The 19,976-nt window shown below is 26.6% G+C and overlaps 1 protein-coding gene across 1 annotated transcript; it reads left to right on the top strand.

Annotated features, from left to right (window-relative positions):
* Positions 1–175: 175 nt before the first annotated feature.
* LOC135931953 (monocarboxylate transporter 14-like) lies at positions 176–19,892 on the top strand. Its single transcript, XM_065469273.1, has 8 exons — positions 176–443; positions 4,854–4,997; positions 9,113–9,381; positions 13,381–13,612; positions 13,809–14,226; positions 14,306–14,478; positions 15,687–15,894; positions 19,725–19,892. The coding sequence occupies exons 1-8, from the start codon at positions 239–241 to the stop codon at positions 19,738–19,740; spliced, it is 1,665 nt and encodes a 554-aa protein (XP_065325345.1). The 5' UTR covers positions 176–238; the 3' UTR covers positions 19,741–19,892.
* Positions 19,893–19,976: the final 84 nt, after the last annotated feature.

Here is a 19,976-nt window from a genome sequence, read left to right on the forward strand (position 1 = left end):
TCTTTTATATTAACCAAAAAATTTTTTTTTGTATTGATTAATTAAGAATTTGGAATAACCATCAATATTAAACGATTCCTGAATTTTTATCTTCGGGGGTTTAAAATCACTAATTTTTTTTTAAAACAAAAAAATCCTTTGTTTTGCAATTATTGTGATTGCGGGTAAAAAAATAAAATAAAAATAATATTAATAAATGTTATTAAAAAGACACAATCAAATTTCTTTTTAATTATAAATGGGGAATTCGATTTATCGACCTGATCCCGATTCACCGTGGTCATATGTTGTGCTTGTTTGTTCAATGTTAAATCACTTCGTATTATACGGAACAGGAATGTCATTCAGCGTGTTTTTTAAGGCTCTTATAGATTCTTTCCAAAGTAGTAGAGCTACAACGGCCTGGTTTAATAGTATTCAATCTGGGGTCTTTAACTTTTCAGGTACACACACATATATATAGATCTAAATTTTTTTTTTCGAATTTAATTATTTTTTTTAAAAAAGAATAAAATATACACTTTTCATATTTAATCTCTTTTAGATGCAAAAAAAATTAGAAGTATAAAATTAATTTTCTGCATATTATATGGGATAGGTTCTAAATCGCAAAAATTGAGAATCTTGCTGAATTTAAAATTAGTATTAATAGATGGTAGGTTTTTTTAATAAATCGCTAAAAATGAAGGAAATATAATGAATGCTCCCAATTTTGTTCCCATGAGTCAGGATCAATGATGACGATATTTCCTCTATTTTTAGCCATTTTTCAAAAAAAAACTCAATTTGAATACAAGTGTTTACTTCTCCTAGCATCGATTATTATTACAAAATTACTTTCAAAATTTTCCAGGGGATATAAGCGAAATTTTCCAATTTTTAGTGAACTGAGACCTTTTGCATTGAGAGGATGTTGTTAAACTGCGCTCAATTTTTTAAAAACGGCTAACCCAATATTTTAGCCAAAAGATATGCGAATCTGGAGATTTTTGCTTATAGATGGTATAAAGGTTTGGACATCTATTTAACGAAGTCTCGGGCTTACGCAAAATTATTTTTTGGTTAAAATCTTAATTTTAATTTAGGGAAACCGAGCCGTTTGATAACACTATTTGCGCTTACATAATAACTAAGGGATAAAAATGTTAATATTCTAATATCATTCATTTTTTTATGCATAATACCCCACACGAAAGAAGAAGAAAAATAATTATACTATTTATTTCATTAAGGCCAGTGGCGTAGCTACGGGGGTGGTTTTCGGGTTTGGACCCCTCCCAGAGCAAAATTTTTTTTAAATTATACGTTCAAGAGACTTAAAAAAAGTCACTTTATATCAAATAAATACCATTAATATTTATATTTTTCTGGTTTCGATGTATGTGGAAGGATATTATATTACTATTCTGGATAATATTAATATAAAGTCATTGAGAATAATCTACTAAATTATAACAACATATTATTGATGCATTTAAAAAATAAATTTATTATATATTATCGATAATATGGTGTAAGATAAACCCGGCCGAAGGCCGGAACAAAAGGGCCAAAGGCCCGTTAAAGGGGGTCTGGGAGGCGAAATTCCCAGGCTTTTATATGTATGGACCCCCTCTAAAGAAAATTCTTAGCTACGCCACTGATTAAGGCTATAATTCGAAATTTATTTATTTTTTTTAATTATAAAAGTTTTAAATACTTTCATAAATTTTAAAATTTTTACATGAAATTTCATAAGTTTAATTTAAAATATTTTTATGTTTTGGACATTTTTTTATTTTTATAATTAAAATATCTTTTATATATATTTTCATTAAAATTAAGAAAGTTTGTGAATTTAATTATTTGATATTCTGGACAGAGCCTTAAATCAAAAATATAATTCAATCAGATTATCAATCATTGACGTCGAACAGGAGACATGATAATTGCTAGTTTTGTTTTACCGGTACATGTCCTTGTTGGTTTATTTGCAAAATCAAAAACTCATATTCCACATTAAAAAAATATATAATTTCATTCCAATGAGGAAATAAATTGTACTATAGGGAGACCCCAATAAATAATTTTTCCTTTACTTCCCAAAAACCTGCGCATCTTAACTTCCACTTGATCCACAGATACTCACTATCCTCGGGAGAGGTAATAAAAATCCCCAATAATTTCTTAGAAAATAATTCTCCGGAACTGATTTTCTCAAAATTTTTAAACATATTATTTTTTTTATCCCATGGATATATTTATAGAGAATTTTTTTCTCCTATTTTTATTAATTTTGTAATTTTTAATATCTTAAAAAACGGGGATTTTTTTTTCGGGGAATTATTTTCCTAGATTCCTCGGGGGAGGGTAGGTATTATAATATTTTAATAAATTAACTAAGTAAAAATTATTTACAAGAAGAAGAAAAAAAAAACTATTTCAATTATTTCTGATTTTTTTTTTATTTATTAGCACTTAATTTTTTTTTTAAATAAAATAAAATATTTTATCTATGATTGCCTCTAAAAAAATATATATTTTTATAATTGTATTTATAACTCCCACATACATTAATTTAAATGTTTTTAAAAAGGTTTTAGATTTAATAATTTTTTCAAGTTTAATATGCATATTTTTATTTAGTACATCCATAGTTTTTTGGTTGGAAGGCATTTGCTTATTTTAAAGACTTTTATATAAACAAATAAAATTAATTAAATTATATTTACCGTTGTTCGAAATATAAATGAAATTATTTATGGGAAAAGGAGGAAAGGGGGTGGAGGGGGGGGGGGGGGTGGGGAGGGGGTGCAATATTAGGGTTCCCACCATTCTTCGAATTCTAAATGGAAGTGTCCCGGTTTACCTGATGTTTTTAAATCCTGATTTTTTTTAAAAAAAAATAATGGTCGAAAAAAAGAAATTTTTATTTTTTGACAGTTATATATAGAGGGGGAAAAAATCAAATTTGAATTTTTTTTTTGTCTAATATATTTAAAAAAAATTCTTTGGCTTCATTCGTAAAATCGAGAACGTTGCCTAAGGCTAATAAAAAAAATTGAATGTCATTGGCGAATGGTGATTGGTTGAATTGAATAAACGTTGACCAATGAAACTTCCAAGACTGACGATTTATTCATTTAAATGTGAATCAAAACAAATCACGCGATAACACGCCATTTTGGTTTTCCGTGTAAATTGATAAAATTAAAATTTTTGTCAATTTAAAAAAACTTATATTTTTGAGTATCATTTATTTATATTAAAAAAAAAATTAATACGGAAAATAAAATAGGGTGTACCATCAGCTGATTTTTAATTAACGGTGCTTCATGCATTTTTAATAAATGAATCACCACTCTAGGCAGACTGGTCATCAAGGCAATGCAAAAAAAGGATCTATTAAAAGTCATAATAGGTCTCCGCTATGTGCGTCTCACTAGTTCTTGTAACCAAATGCGAACAACTAGGGCTTCTTTGCCTCAATTATCTTGCTAATATCTTCATATACTGTATCGCCGATAATTGGTAGATATGAGACTATAGGGCTAAAAAAAATATATATAGCTAAATTTTATATGATTTATTTTCTCTGAAATAAAACAAGGTAACATTTGAAGGTAATGCAAAACATAATCATTCCAAAAATTAGTCATTTTTATGATGCCCAAGGAATTTCTAATTAAGAACTCCTAGACCTATAATAAACGTATATATATACCTCACAAGTTTTATTTTTCTTATAGTTGTTATCTACTACATTATATTGAGTTATTTAAATTTGAAGGGTCATTTTAATTGGTTGGTATTATGCTGAATTAGCTATTTTCCTAAAATATTCATTTTAATATTTTTTTTAATAAATAATTTATAATTTTCCTTATAGGTAAAAGCGTTGCAAGTTGTATTGTACTCAGAGGATAAAGTTATCCCTATAATGAAGGTATGGAAATGGGTGTTTGAAAGACGATTAAGTGATGTAGCATGCTGTATATGGGTAAGGACTTTACTAGAAAGATTCTGGGATAAATAAAAGGATAGTTTAGAATGATTAGGCGAGACTATATACCAGAAGTCATTTTCTGATATTTAAAGAAAAGGCATAGGAAGAGCATGTAAAGGTGATAAAGATTAAGGAATATGTATGATATCAACGAAAGATAATTGGGAACACAGCAGGGATATCTAGATGTTTTAAGATTTAAGTAATTTTTTTTAAAATTACCTTTTATTTTTGCATTTCTCAAGGTTAAAATTACCATAGAATTTTTACCGATCATTGTATTTTGTGTGATAGGGGAAAGTCAGAATTAGAAGCATATTTGTCATTATTTATGGTTTGAAGGAGGACTATAAATTGTAGACGTTTTAAGTCCACTATTTCAGTGTAAATAAACGATTTTGGGTAACTTTGTGATAAAATAAAAACGACCTGAATTTTGAGAGAAATATGCAGTGTTTGGTAGATAAGAGATTATACCGGAAATTGTGGCCTAGAAATTGGGGGTGATGTACTATTGACTTACTAAGACGAGGGAAACGTTGGTAGTATAATGAATACTTAACACTCTGTGCAAGACCCAGAAATATTAGAAAGAGACAAGGTGAATAGGTTGAGTCTGAATTTATTTAGAGATCGTAGGTAAAGGTGGAGAGAAGACTTCCTGAAACAAAAAGATGAGAACTTAAAAACAAATGATAAAATTATTCAAGATTTGAGATTTCTGAATGGAGCTGAATATGATGAGAGATATTAATGAGTAGAGGAGAAGAATACAGGTGTAAATAGTTTCTAATTTATGTTTAAATGGATAATATCAAATTTTCAATATGATTTAAGTATATAAATTTATTTTTTTGATATTTTAAAGGTCCAATAGTCAGCTTACTACTGAAACGATACAATTGGAGGGTATTGCTTATTTCTGGAGGTCTCCTTAATGGACTCGGTCTTTCGCTTTCCTTTTTCGCTAACTCTATATATTTCTTGAACATATCAATAGGATTCTTAGTGGGTAAGAGATTATACTTTATTATTTCATCCGAAAATTTTAGAATTGAGTTGTTTAACTCCTATAATTATATATACACTGTATATGTTACTACAACCTACAATGTTTGTAATCTAGATAAAAACTTATATTGTCTAAATTCATATTTAAGTTAATCCTTGCAATTTATGTATATAATTCAAAAATTCTTGAATAAATTGTCTGAAATATTTATAGATAGCTCTTTTTCCAACATTAGAATACAGTAGTGTTGTTAAACGGCTAAATTAATGTTTTATTCAAAAAATATTATGCAAGTCCAAAGATTTTGCTCATAGTTGACAGGATTTGAACATCTATTAGCGAAATCTCGAGGCTTAGGCAATATTTTTCTGGCTAAAATATTGAGTTGACCGTTTTTAAAAATCGGCTCGAATCGAGTCGTTTATCAACATTAGAATACAGCGTCACCTGAGAATTATATTATTCTATCTCCATTTCATTAAAGGAAAAGATTCACAAAATGGCTATTTTTCGTCTTTAAATTATTTATTTAACACTTTTTAAATTTGATAAAAAAAATTTGAAATTGTGTTATTTTTTTTATCTTCAAAATTTATAAATTTCGTCGCCTGAGAATTATATTATTCTATCTCCATTTCTTTAAAGTAAAAGATTCACAAAATGGCAATTTTTCGTCTTTAAATTATTTATCTAACGCCTTTTTTAAAATTTGATAAAAAAATTTTGAAATTGTGTTATTTTTTTTCAAAATTTATAAATTTCGTCGCCTGAGAATTATATTATTCTATCTCCATTTCTTTAAAGTAACAGATTCACAAAATGGCTATTTTTCGTCTTTAAATTATTTATCTAATACTTTTTAATTTTGATAAAACTACATCATTTGAAATTGTATTATATTTATTTATCTTCAATATATAAATTTCGTTGCCTGAGAATTATATTATTCTATCTCCATTTCTTTAAAGTAAAAGATTCACAAAATGGCTATTTTTCGTCCTCAAAAAGCGAACCTTAATAATTGTGATCTAAAAATTTGCTATTTGATATTTTTTGTCTGAATAAATATAGAAATTCTCTTGGTTTATTTGTGAAAAGTCGTATTTTATTAGCAAGATTTCTTTAAAATACAAAAATGTTGAAGGCGAAAAATGCCCGTCTAGTAGAAGTCATCAACTGGAGTGAATAAAAAGTTTTTAAAATTGTTTGTATTTGTTTATCTTTTATAAATTTCAGCCTGTGATTATTAATATTGAAATCTCTATGTCTTGAAGGTGAATGATGCACAACACATGTGCTAGTCTTCATATGAGTGATTTGCCTAAGGCCTTCAAGGTATGGTTGTCATACCATTTGAGGTCTTAAACCATCTATCTTCGAAATGTATAAATTTGATGGTTCGAGATTGTTTAGTCTCCATTTCTTTAAAGTAAAAGATTCACAAAATGGCAATTTTTCGTCTTTAAATTATTTATCTAACGCCTTTTTTTAAATTTGATAAAAAAAATTTGAAATTGTGTTATTTTTTTTATCTTTAAAATATATAAATTTCGTCGCCTGAGAATTATATTATTCTATCTCCATTTGTAAAAGATTCACAAAATGGCTATTTTCGTCTTTAAATTATTTATCTAACGCCTTTTTTAAAATTTGATAAAATCTTTTAATATTGTGCTATTTAATTTTTTTTTCAAAATTAATTAATATATTTTTTAATAAATTTCATCCTTTGAGAATTATATTATTCTAATCAAAAAATCTTAAACTTTTATAATATATAAAATTAACTATAGCTAGACCTGTGCGCCGGCCTGCCGTTGCTAGGCCACCAACCATTTTTGGTTACGCCGAAAACGCCGCCGTTTGAGAAAATCACGCCAGCGCGCCGCCGATTTTTATGTTGGCGGCGCACGGCCGGCGCAGAAATTTCTTTCATATTTTACTTTTTATTCCATTAATTTTTTAATGTCAATCAGGATTTTGATGAATTTTTATTTTCTACTATTTTAAAATCATAATTATATTGACTCATTATAGAAATCAATCAATCAAAAATCTAAAATTCCAAAAGTTACCATAATTTTACATATTTTTAAAATGGATGTATCTACATTTAATAATTCTATAAATAATTTTAGTATCCAAACTGATAATAAAAAATCCATAGTCTGGAAATTTTTTGCAAAAGAATTAGAGAAATTATTACTGCTCTAAGATATAAAACTGCAGAGGTTGAATTTGAATTCGAGGAATATCAAAGAAAATGTCTAAGTACAATAGATTTAACATTCGGACATGTTAGATCTTAACCGTTTTCAAATTGGCAATTCCAATTCTAATGATAATAATAATAACAATAATTCCACAAATGAAAACCTTAAAATTAAATGTCCCAAGCCCAACACATTGGCATAGTATATTAATTATGCTAGAAAACATATCTGGATTAAATAAGGATTTAATTAATAATGTTTTGAAAAGAATTGGGAAGCACTTTCTCAAATTATGAATCTGAACTGGTAGAAAAACTATTAGCATTTCTTTCAAAATTTTCAGTATAAAAAGGGCCTCTTTAAACTTGACGTTACTTTTTAGAAGTGAAATTGAAACACATTTAATAGTAAATGATAGTGATAGTATTGAAATTATTTTACTTAAGGAAAATATACTAAAAAAATTTGCCTCACGATTTCCGGTTTGTAATCTGCAAATAATATTATATAAGTATATTCTTTTATTTTTTATTTAAAATTATCTAGGTATTGACTTCTCTTTTAGATCCAAGATTTTAAAAATTGACAATTGTGTCAAAGTATTTAATAGAGCAAAATTGCTCAGCTTCAGAATTTTCAATAAAACATCTTAAACTTATAGAGAATGATGATAATCAGGTAGTAAATATAGCTAATGAGGATGAAGATGAATTATTAAATTCAAGTTATTGGACAAAATTGGCAAATAAACATTCAACAAATATAAATTATGATTCCAAGTTAGGTGATTTAGAACAAGAATGCCACAGTTTTCTTGGAGAATGACATTCTCAAGATATGGACGTTCTAAATTTTTGGAGAGAAAAGATGAGTGAACTTCCCAATCTTTCCATTCTCGTCAAAAAAATTCTTTGCATTCCGGCGAGTAGCACACCTAGTGAAAGAGTTTTCTCTACCGACGTTAAATTCAAGGAGATCATCATTATGTCCCAAATAAAATAATTTTTTACACATGATAATTATAAAATTACAAAATAGATTTTGGATATAATAAGTTTTCTATTAAATGAATATTAAAAAATATGCCGAGATATCTGTAGAATAGCGTATATTTATTTGTTTTTTTAAAAAAAATTAATAAGCAATTAAAAAATTTATGTTATAAAAATTTATAACTGCGCCGATTTACGCCGTTCGGCGCGCCGCCAGCCGTCGATTAGATTTTTGAAAAATAAGATCTCCTTATTTTTTTCCATTGTTAAAATTGTATAAAAAAATATCATATATTAAACATTGTGCCAGATAATGATAAAAATTATTATTTAACATTACTTATAGAAAAATAATATTTTATACACTGATAATCAATTTTATAAATTAATTTTTTATATACTCCATGAAAATCTTATTTTTAAATTTGTAAGTTAGAATTTAAGTCTGTTGTCTTGTTTACATTAATTGGTAATTATTGTTATTTTATTATACAATAATAATTTTGCATTTAAAGAGAATTTGTTTGAAGATGGAATAATATTTCTTAAAATAATAAAAATAAAATTTAGTATTTATTCTATCTCCAGTTTTATGAGAATGAAAAAAAACGATTTAAGAAAAAAATCATGGTAATTTACATAATAAAGTGCTTAGGAAATAGCAAATCTACACATGCAAATCAAAACATAAACAATACATTTTTAAAATTAACTTTCCTGTAAAGTTGGAAAAAGTGGAGATAAAATAATATGATTCTCAGGTAACGATTTATTATAATTCATTTAACAAATCATTATCATACCAACTTTTAATATTTTATTAAAACAAGATTTTTTTAAAAACTATTTCAGTCTGATTTAGTCGTTTTATAAAAAAATTTTTTTTTTAAATCTAATAAAAATTAAAAAGGATTTGGATATGGATGCATGCATGTATCATCCGTAGTTGCCTTGGGGGCCTATTTTACCCGTCCAGCTGAACGTAGTTTTGCTCAGGGAATGAATTTGGCCGGCGGTGGTCTAGGTACCCTTGTAATGCCGCTTATATCTTATAAATTGATAGCTAAATACGGATTTAGAGGAGCTTTTCTTATCATTGGAGCCCTCATGTTTCAAACAATAGTTTTTAGCTGTCTTATCCTGCCTTTTACCGCTCGTAGTTTACACTCAATTAATAAGGTTGTGGCAGCAATATTCTTATATATATACATTTGCTAAAACCATATGGTATATACCAGTTAGCAATTTATATCCTGGAAGGATTTATATTATTACATTATCCTTATTATTCAAATAAATTGCATGAATAGTAAAATCTTTTTGTAAAAACAGGTCCGAATTCCTATAGTGATAGGTGAATCCCAACCAATCATCCATCACTATAATTTCATAAAATTTAATATCGATTATTTAATGCCAAAACACCCCATCAAGTAGAGCTTATAAAATTAACAACTATAAAGTAATTAATATTCTAAGGTAATAGAATATGATTGTGCTGGTTAGGGCATGTTTAAGAGATAAAAACTATGATGCCATATTTGAACCTCCAAATTTTAAATTTAATGGGAGAATGAGTTGCGATGAAAAATATCATATTTTATTTTTCTTTTTTGAATTTTGTTCGATCAGCTTTAATGTTAGTTACATGAACGCTTTTAATAGTTTAAATAAATTAAAGTCTATTTGGTTTTCTTTTCAATATTATAGGCAGAGTTGTTAAGGAGCGGTGCTACAGAAACGGCGCTACATTTTTTCAAAAACACATGGAGCACCCCTCCTTTTAGAATTGGAAAGCGGGAGCTAGCTCCTTTTAGGGCTGGAGTGGAGGAGCGCAGCTCCACCGCTCCTTTGAATTTAATGTATAAATTAAATTATTTTTTAAATATTAAATAATATTTATTAATTAATGTCACAACGACAGGTTTGTCATTGTGCATCAAAACCTAAATATAAAAATAGAAAACAAATATATATATATATATATAAAAGAAATTAATAATAATTAGGAATCACGAAATCATAAAATCAACTTTAATTCTTTATTCAAAATTATAATAGTAAAAATCATAAAAAATTAAATAAAATAAAATAAATATAATTAAAAAAGTTAATAATTTTAAAAAAATCAAAGATTTCTTGTATCGTAAAAATTTTCTTTTTTATACTCTTTTCAATTTTCTTATAACTAATCATAACTATTCAAATATAATCTTTTTATCACGCGTTATAACAATAAATCCACAAAAATTCTTTATGCAAAATACATATAAAGTACAACAAAATCCAAAAGAAATCTTTATGCAAATTAAATCTAACATTTACAACAATTAAAATTCAATAAAAATGAAATTTTATTAAATTTAAATTTATCCATTATTAAATGTTTAGCCGAGTTTTATATTGGTTTTTCATCTAATCATTTTAAATATTAAACATCAAGTTTTCCTTTTTATATTGAAAATTTTTTGGAAAATCTTGTAAGTCATATTAATATTCGTTTCATAGATATATAATAAAAAATAGTTTTAGATATTATGAATTTAGATATCATAGATGAAGAAATCGAATTTCCACTTCCATCATACAAAAAATATTTTAAACTTCTAAAAGATGTTAATCCAAATGATCAGACAAATTACGGGCAAAATGTCTTTTGTGTTTAAATAAAACTATTTAATTTTTAAAAGTGAGCAGCTTCAATCTAAAAAGGAATCTAAAAGTAAAAAATCTATCTTTTAAATACAAATTAATTTGGAAGATTTTTTTCGATTCCATGAAATTGATCATCAGGAAGATAATATATTGGAAAAATATTTTTTAAATAATGATACCAAAATTACTATTTTTGATATATTCCCTGAATTAAAAAATATCTTTATAAAATACAATACCCTGCTTCCCTCTAGTGCTCCTGTGGAGTGCCTATTTAGTATTGCAAAACAGGTCTTAGGGGAGAGGCGTGGATGTTTGATAGATTCTAATTTAAATTTATTACTTTTAAAAGATAATAAAAGGTTACAAATATTTTGATAGATAATTTCATATATTGATAAAAAAAATAAGATTTTATTTCATATAACCTCTAAAAAATGAAAATCAAAGGAGAGATTACGGAGTGGCACTCCATTACTTGAAGCGGGAGCTAGCTCCTTTTAAAAATGTAGTAGCGAGAGCGGGAGCTAGCTCCTTTGGAGAAGGTAGGAGCGGGAGCTAGCTACTTTTAAAAAGGAACGTTAACAACTCTGATTTATCGGTTTTTCTAAACGCATAGGAAAGCTGTTATACAGATTTATCGCGATAAACCACATGTTTTGTTTACTAATTAACTTTAAACTTTCCTATATAAATTTAAAATGTTTGTATACTAATAGGTTAGCCGAGGTAGAGGGTAGTTGGAGGCAAGGAAAATATAAAAAAAATCTTAGTTATTGTAATGTAAAATGATTTATTTAATAATTTAATTTTAAATGAAACAATATGGTTTATCGGGCCATTTAAAATTTCAATTTATCTATTAATTAATTTCAGCATATTTGTATAGAAAAAAAGCATTTTTGCGATAACTTAATAAGATTTTAATAGAAGATCTTGTTTTCTATAAAATACTTTAAGTTTAAATAAATTAATAAAATATAGAAATTATGTCGATATAATACCAGGAAGTGATCTTGTTAGGTATTTGCTAAATATCTAGTAATATAAATGTCATAACCATAATATGATTAAGTAGAGTATAGTAGTTAAGAGATAGGGATTTAGGAAAGATTGAATAAAGGGTGACTTAATAATCAAAAGGATGCCATATTCAAGATTTACTGTGAATTTAATATAAAGTAAATAATGAATCTATAATTATTTTTATATGATTTATATTTATTTTGATTGTATTAGAGAAGGGCTAATATAGATATGTTAGAATCATTTTAGAGCTTAAGAACTGAGTTAATTTGGCTGATGAGTATGTACTAAATTTGGAGGGGGTGGAGAAGGCTTGATATGGATTAGTGCGAGTTCTTAATATTTTAATAGATATGCGTCAATGGGGCTAGGTTTATTAATACATATTAGTTGACTATTATAGTCATTCTCAATAAAACTATCATGTATTAAATAATCAAATAGGGAAAATTAAACACTTCATATATTTATTCTAGACACTGACAAAACCAGCTCATTTAGGGCTAAAAATAGACAATCAATTAAATTTAAATTTATTATTAGTGACACCCGAAGTATTGTTAAAGTATTTTGATCTATCAAATCATATGTTTCTTATCTATATATCTTTTTTTTGTAAAAGTTTTAATTTTATTCTATAAAGTTGCATTGTCAGTCAGCTCGCATAAAAATTAGTAGGATTGTTTTTCTATAAAAATAGAAACTAGACTTAAATTTTAATATATTTCTTACCTTTCATTCGTAGTTAGTGCGAAAATACTTTTTATTTTTGTATTCTCCGTCGCGAATTCGCACAACTGTGAATGAAGAGTTGCATTGCTTACAGCAAGGATTCGTGGACAAGTATACGAGATATGCTGTATTTTTCGTATATTTTTATATACTTAACCGCGAAGCAATAACAATTAATACAGGGTTAGGCTGTGATTTATAGTGAGTTTTTATTTTAAATATTATCAACAACTAGATTTTTTTTATATTTATATTGAATCTTTTAACATTGACGCCATTCATTATCATTCCAAAATTTATGCGTTCGAAAATGTCATAAAAGTTATCGCTAACCACTATAACTTTTCTTAATAAGTGATTGGTATCAATTTTTAAAAAGATACAAAATTTTAATAAAATATAGTTTTTGTTAATAAAAAATAATATTAATGGTCGATTTTTGAAAACAGCCCGATTAAGATTTTAACCAATATAATATTATGTAAAGCCTAGATATTTGGCAAATAGAGGTCGAATCCTTTCTACCATCTGTGAGCAAAATATCCAGGCTTAAATTTGATTAAAATCTTAATAGGTCTGTTTATTAAAATTGACCTAAATCAGACTGCTTAACAACATTTCCTCAATTTAAAAGATACAAATAAAAATCGAACCCGATTTTTGCTCTAAAAAAATCCCTACACAGAAGTTATCTTAATGCGAATAGATTCAATTAGTTTGATTTATATGTTTTTATATAAAATTATTTATTTAATATTCAAAAAGCCTAAGTCTCCATCTCGAAAAAAGTTTTTGAGAAACGCGGATGATATGACGGAACCTAAAGTTCTTGATGGAATTAAGAGTGGTACCAACGGAACAAATATAGTCAAAATTGCACCCCCGGAATTGAATAGCATAACTGACGAAGCAACGCAGGCAAATATAGATGAAAGCGATTTAGAGGATATTGATAAAGATCAGGTGGTAGATTTGGGTGACACTAACTCAATAATAAGTAACTAGAGATAACTTCATACGAATTAGATTGTATTGGTAAAAAAAAAAACTTTAAATCTTAAATATTATTTTTAATGAATATGATATTCAAAATGTGGTTAAAGGTTTTAGTTCCAAATTTATAGTAAAGTAATTTACACGCAAATAATATATTTAATCAATTTTTTTAAAAAAACATAATATTGTGTTTCTAGACCTTTCCATACCCTTCCCTACTTTGCGCTCGCCACGATTACTTCTTTACATGGCCCAATCAGCTTTTTGGACCGCTTCCGTATTCATAGTCGTTCACTTGCTATTCGATTTTCTAATCACTGATCGGCACCTTCGTCCCCAGGTCCGCGCCGCCTTTCTTTTCACAATCCTAATGACCAGCATGTTCGTGGGCAATATAACTGGGGCCCTTTTAGATACCTGTTTTATGTTTTGCAAAAAGGGTAAGGGTGGCAAGGAAAGAATTTCCTCCAGTATATGTTCTTCAAATACTTTCAATTCTCTTTCGAAACGTTCCACTGAACTCCAACGCCCTAACTTAACTAAGAGCTGGATATTCATTGTCTGCACTTTAATCCACGGGGCTATCGCCACGCCTCTTTTTTTGGCCACTCGCAGGTATGTTTATTATAAAACTAGTCTACTAAATAATTCCTATAACCAATAACATTCTAACCTTATTTTATAAAAATTTAAGGTATGACCTGCTTTGTATTACGGCGGTGGCCTTCGGAATCCCTTGCGGAATTAAATTAGCCTTAGTTCCTACTATCTGCGTGGACCTATTTGGATTGGCTCATCTATCTCATGTTTATGGATATAGCATGATGGCCTCCGGAGTGGGTATTTTGATAAGCCCGCCTTTAGGAGGTCTTCTTATTTTAATTTTTTTTAGTAGTATATTAACTCAATATCATTATTCTATGCTATTATACATGAATCTTGAAATCATCCTATAAATAATTTCTAATTAGAGCTTCTATTCATTCTATTGTGGATATCTCTTTCAAATACTCCATTATTTAAACATATGCTTAAATTTTATTAACTTTAATTTAATTTGTCTTTAAATAGTTATTTAATTTAGATATTCTTTATTTTACTAAACACTATATAAATTTAATTAAATAATTCACATTATGCAGGTTTAACAATTTTTCACCCCTGGTTCAAAATACTCTATTCTTATATGTTGTATAAACTTGCTTGACATAAGAGATTGCAAAATAGCTTTAGGCCGGGTCTGGTATGGTCTTTTTTTTAAGAAAAATAAGGTCAGGTCTCTATCTCTTTTTTTCTTTCTCTTTTACCATAGATATCTAAACATTTATAGAAGTTAAACTGTATCACTGACTTATATATTTACATTTGAGTTTTATATGTTAATGAATACTAATTATAAAACACCACTCAAGTCTAATTATTTATCTATTCAGTATCTTTTCTCAATTTTACATCCGATCAAGGTACGGATACAAATTAGAAACAATCTCTGCCTTTCCTGCCTCAATAAATCCTTCTATTGGATATTATTTTACCCTATTTCATTTTGTTGTATCTTTCTATTAACTCGACTATCTCGTCTAATCTCACACAACTTTCAATTAAATGTATAATGGGCAATTATCACGTGAAAACATTGCTCTTCCATATGCTGAAGCATTTTTACATTCTTGTTTCCACTCTTTTATATTGATAGCTCTTGTTATATTTATTCAAAATATACATTTTCTTACAAGATTCTCGCAAGTCATAATGGATTTCATTTTTAAAATTTAATATGTTCATCTTAAATTTCTTTCTTCATATAGATCACCTTTATCCACATCACATTTGATAAAATTTTAAAACTTTCATTTATGATAATTAATATTATTTCAGGGATTTCCTATATAATAAAAAAAATATAATTTAATTTTTTTTAAAAATATTATTAATTTTTCTTTACTATGTTTTCACCTCCTTCAATCAATTTTATAATATTTAGATTTGTAATTACTACAACATATTCCCGAATTTGTTTGTTTTATATTGGCATAACAAATAATTTACTCGTATTATATTTTTCCTCCCAACAGGATATTTGGTCGATAAAACCAAGAGTTATCATGTTACATTTGCTCTGAGTGCCATTTTATCCGTTATATCTGCCATTTTTTTTACCATTCTTTTGATTATCGCAAGCAATCAGAGGTCCGTAAGATATTTTAAAGTTAGTATCGTACCAAATGATGATGAAAATTTTAAAGTTCAAAGAAGTTATAATGATGGTATATCACGACAAAGGTTATATTTATGATTTAATTTTATAATAAATAAAAAATTTCTTTCGGGGATTTATGAATTTAAATGTATATATAAAGTTAAGAAATAAATCGTAAGAATAATTAAATCAATTTATCTCCAATGACTATTATCTTTTCATCAAACCTCTTTTTCAATTTTTTAGTTGGTTTTCTTTACTAAAAATCTCTCACCTCGATATAATTAGGAACTACTTTTCTTGTGTCCCAAACACTATAACAGACTTTTCATCAACTTTTTCTTCCTCACAAGTCGCAACCCTTCAACCCTGCTAGCTTTTATCATTTGCTAATATGATTCCTTTTTCCTAATACTGTCCTATTTTTTTAATAGTCTAGCCCTTTCCATCACTTCGTCTTAGTATAGTCGTTTAATGGCTAAATATCGGCTAATTTCATTATCTAGTAGTGCGAGCCGCAGAAATTGTTAATCCGTTACCTTAAGGCATTTTAATTCATATTAGTTTCTTTCAAATTTGAACTGCCATATTTTTAAGAAAATAAAACCCAGAGATTAAAATATTTATGATTATATCACGATTTTCTACTATTATCCTCTTCTATTTATTAATTTTTATGAATACTTCTTCATCATCTGATATATTTGTAGAATTTTATTCCCTAATTCTTTTCCTACTTTAAATTTAGTTTTAGTTCCCGTGATCGAAATATATGTATTTTCAATCTACCACGTTTCTTATCAAGGTTTTCAACTAAAACGGGAGACAGGGCTATTCTGTGAAATTTTTGTCAAAAACATCATAAGTCCTAAAATTATTGTTGTAAATGAATTTACAAACCGTGAGATAGTCCAAACACCTATCTAACCTTATATATTGATAAATTTCTTACAAATTTTATACTTTTTTTTCTCAAGATTGACTCTAGTAAAAGTAAATTTTTTGCCAACAAGCTCCAAACCAAGGCTTGTAGATTCAGTTATTTTATTAGGTATCCCATAGGATTGTAAAATTTTTAATAAATATTTTTTATTTTTTCCTAATTCTATTTCATTATCATATAAAATTGATTTCAGTATATAATAGTAGCCAATGAATACTTATTATATATTATTATATAAATATATTATAATATAATATATCATATTTGTAAGCATTTGATCCAACTAGAACACTACTAACCCCTAGATATTAATATCATTAAAACATGATATATGAATATGAAACTTTCTGAAATTCTAAAAGAGGGTTTTAAATTTCATATAATGTCAATTTTATTTTTAAACTCTTTATTTACTTTTACCTAAAAAGGCACATTTTATAAATAAAAAGATTAAATATCTGAGGGGTATAAAATATTTATCGCCTCAAATATACATATTATACAATGCTATTACATGATTAAATTTTGAATTTCTAAACATGTCTGGTTTTTAAATAAAATTCACTGAACCGACAAGCTCCTTGCGCCTATTAGCCCTGGTTTCCCCTAGGTTTACTTAGATCAATTTAGAAGTATGCCTTACAATACCTTTTGTATAGTTAATTGTATAAAATCATAACCAATCTTTTCTTTTCATTTATTTTTTAACAAAACTCTAATCATCATGGTTACAGAAGTAGTCATATTTTAAAGCCCCCAGCATGAGTATTCTAGTCTCCTTCCAACAGTATTTCTTCTGTGGATACTAACATTTATTTCCTGCCTTATTTTTTTTCTATTATTTTATGTTTTTTTTACAATATAACATAAAACAAGCGAGGTGCTTTATGCTGCAAAAGCCTTTCTCATTTAGAACATTGCTGAATTCTTTATAAAAATTCCATTCCTTTTATTCAGGACCCATTAAAATGGAGGCAAAGAGCAAGTATGGTGCATTTGCTTCATTGAAATTTCAGGAGGGGTTGGGAATACACTCTTAGCTACCTCTCTCATTCCTTTTCCATTTTGTAGAATTTTTAAAAACATAAACATCCACTGACAATATAAATTTACCATATTTCTTGCATACTCAAATCATGTTTTTTAAAATATCTATTAACAAGGGTTTGGAAATGGAGTGCCCCACTTGCGCAAATGTTTAAAATGAGAAAATCAATATTAAAGTTTAAAATGAAATGTAGGAAAAATATTTGTCAAGAAATAATTTATCATAATAATCAATTATAGCTTAAAATATTTTGCACAAAATATTTGAATATAAAATTTATTTGATAAAAACAAAATGTAAATGAATCAAATATAAAACGCATTAATTTATTATATGTTCAAAATGCTCCATTTACATTTTTTTTAATTAGAAATAATAAATAAATTCAAAATAATAACATCGAATCATAGAAATTAACACTATATCTTAATTTTTTTTTCTAATTTATTCATATAATAATGATATTTACAAGAATTCATCATAATTCATCGTATTTTTTAGAATACAAACCATAAGGTATTTTATAATTTAGACTTTCCTCAAACTACTAATTTGAAGAATCTTTTGGCCTGTATAATGTGAATAGACTCTTGGAATGGTGTTTATGTGAACAATGATAAAATCTTTATTATATGATAAAAATCTTTTTTTAGTAAATTTATCCTTTCAAGGAAACTAATATGTTTATTACTTATGTCAAGTATTTGTAAAAAAAAATATTATCTGCAAACTCTAACTTTAACATTCACCCCTACAAAGATATTAAAGTATAGATAGTTTTTTAATTTAAAGGATCTTTTGTCCTTCTCTAACATGGAGTCCGAATCATAAATTTACTACAGAAGCTTGCTACGCTCCAAAAAGCCCTCCTGAATAATTTTACTCTGATCAACATTAGCATGACACTGAAATATACATTTATTCGAATGATCATTATGAATAATTCTTGTTCTTTTTATATCTTTAATATTAATATAGGTCTCACCCATTTCTCTTAATTTTTTTCCTATCAATGGCTTTACTTCTATAAGTTAGAGAGCTATATACAGTGTAAAATTTAAATTCAATTTTTATATCAATATTTAATGAACAATACAATTGCTTAAATTATATTTAATTAATCTATATTTAAATTATGAGTAAGTAGATTAATAAAAAATTGTGATAAATTTTAATTAAATACAATTACTTAATTTTAAATTCAATTTTATGTAATCTTTATTTAAATTATGAGCAAGTAGATTATTAGAAAATTATCATAAATTTTACAATTATTTAATTTCAAATTAAATTTTTATAACTTTATTTAATAAGCAAGTAAGTCTTAATAAAAATATTTGATAAATTATACAATTCAAATTCAATTTTAATATCTTTATTTAAAGATTACACATGAAAAGAAAACTATATTCAGAATACTAGAAAATATTATAAAAATTGCCTTGACATTATAATACTTTGGGAATAGATATGGAATAAAAATATTTTACGATTCAATATGGAAAGCAAAAAATTATAAAAGAGGGAAATACAACACGTGATTAAATAAGATAAATAGGATAGGTCATGCATATAAAGCAAAAATTACATAATTATTTATGTGCAAATAGCACAAAATTGACAGAGCCATACCTTCGGAAAAAAAATTAATATTTTTCAATCTAGTTTTTATTTTTATATATATGGGGAATAAATAAGTTTTTATCCACTTCTAACTCAAAGATTTTAAAAATGTAGAGTGAAGCACTCTCTAGACAAATATCTGCATTTCTCATTTGCTATTCTAATGTTTGAACTAATTTTTCTCAGCTTTCTATTAATCATTTGATGCTTTAGTTAAGGAATACGTAATAATTTAAATTATTCACTTTCTATAAAGCACCTAAAAAAATTAAATATTTCGTTTTAAAAATTAATGCTAGTCAACCTCTCAATTAGCCACAATTAGCCTAGACTTAAACTTGATGGTTATCGAGCTCTTCATTTGGAAATTATTTATTTATATATTACACACCTTATTTTCCTACATAACAAATAATAATTGAAAACATGATTATCGCCACAAAATATTTTTTACATCATTATAGCTAGAAGTCATCAGATTATCAATTTCTTTATCTTTTAAAATTGCAAAATAATATATATCATAATTAATTATTTCTAATAATAAATAA

Source organism: Gordionus sp. m RMFG-2023, chromosome 1, assembly GCF_954871325.1.
Source record: "Gordionus sp. m RMFG-2023 chromosome 1, tfGorSpeb1-WG-v2, whole genome shotgun sequence".
Taxonomy (NCBI): domain Eukaryota; kingdom Metazoa; phylum Nematomorpha; class Gordioida; order Chordodea; family Parachordodidae; genus Gordionus; species Gordionus sp. m RMFG-2023.

Bases quoted from the DNA above. Each gene is read 5' to 3' on its own strand.
- LOC135931953 (XM_065469273.1), top strand. From the start codon at position 239: ATGGGGAATTCGATTTATCGACCTGATCCCGATTCACCGTGGTCATAT. The intron at 14,227-14,305 runs GTATGTTTATTA...TAAAAATTTAAG, and splicing joins CTTTTTTTGGCCACTCGCAG to GTATGACCTGCTTTGTATTA. The intron at 14,479-15,686 runs GTCTTCTTATTT...TCCTCCCAACAG, and splicing joins GATAAGCCCGCCTTTAGGAG to GATATTTGGTCGATAAAACC.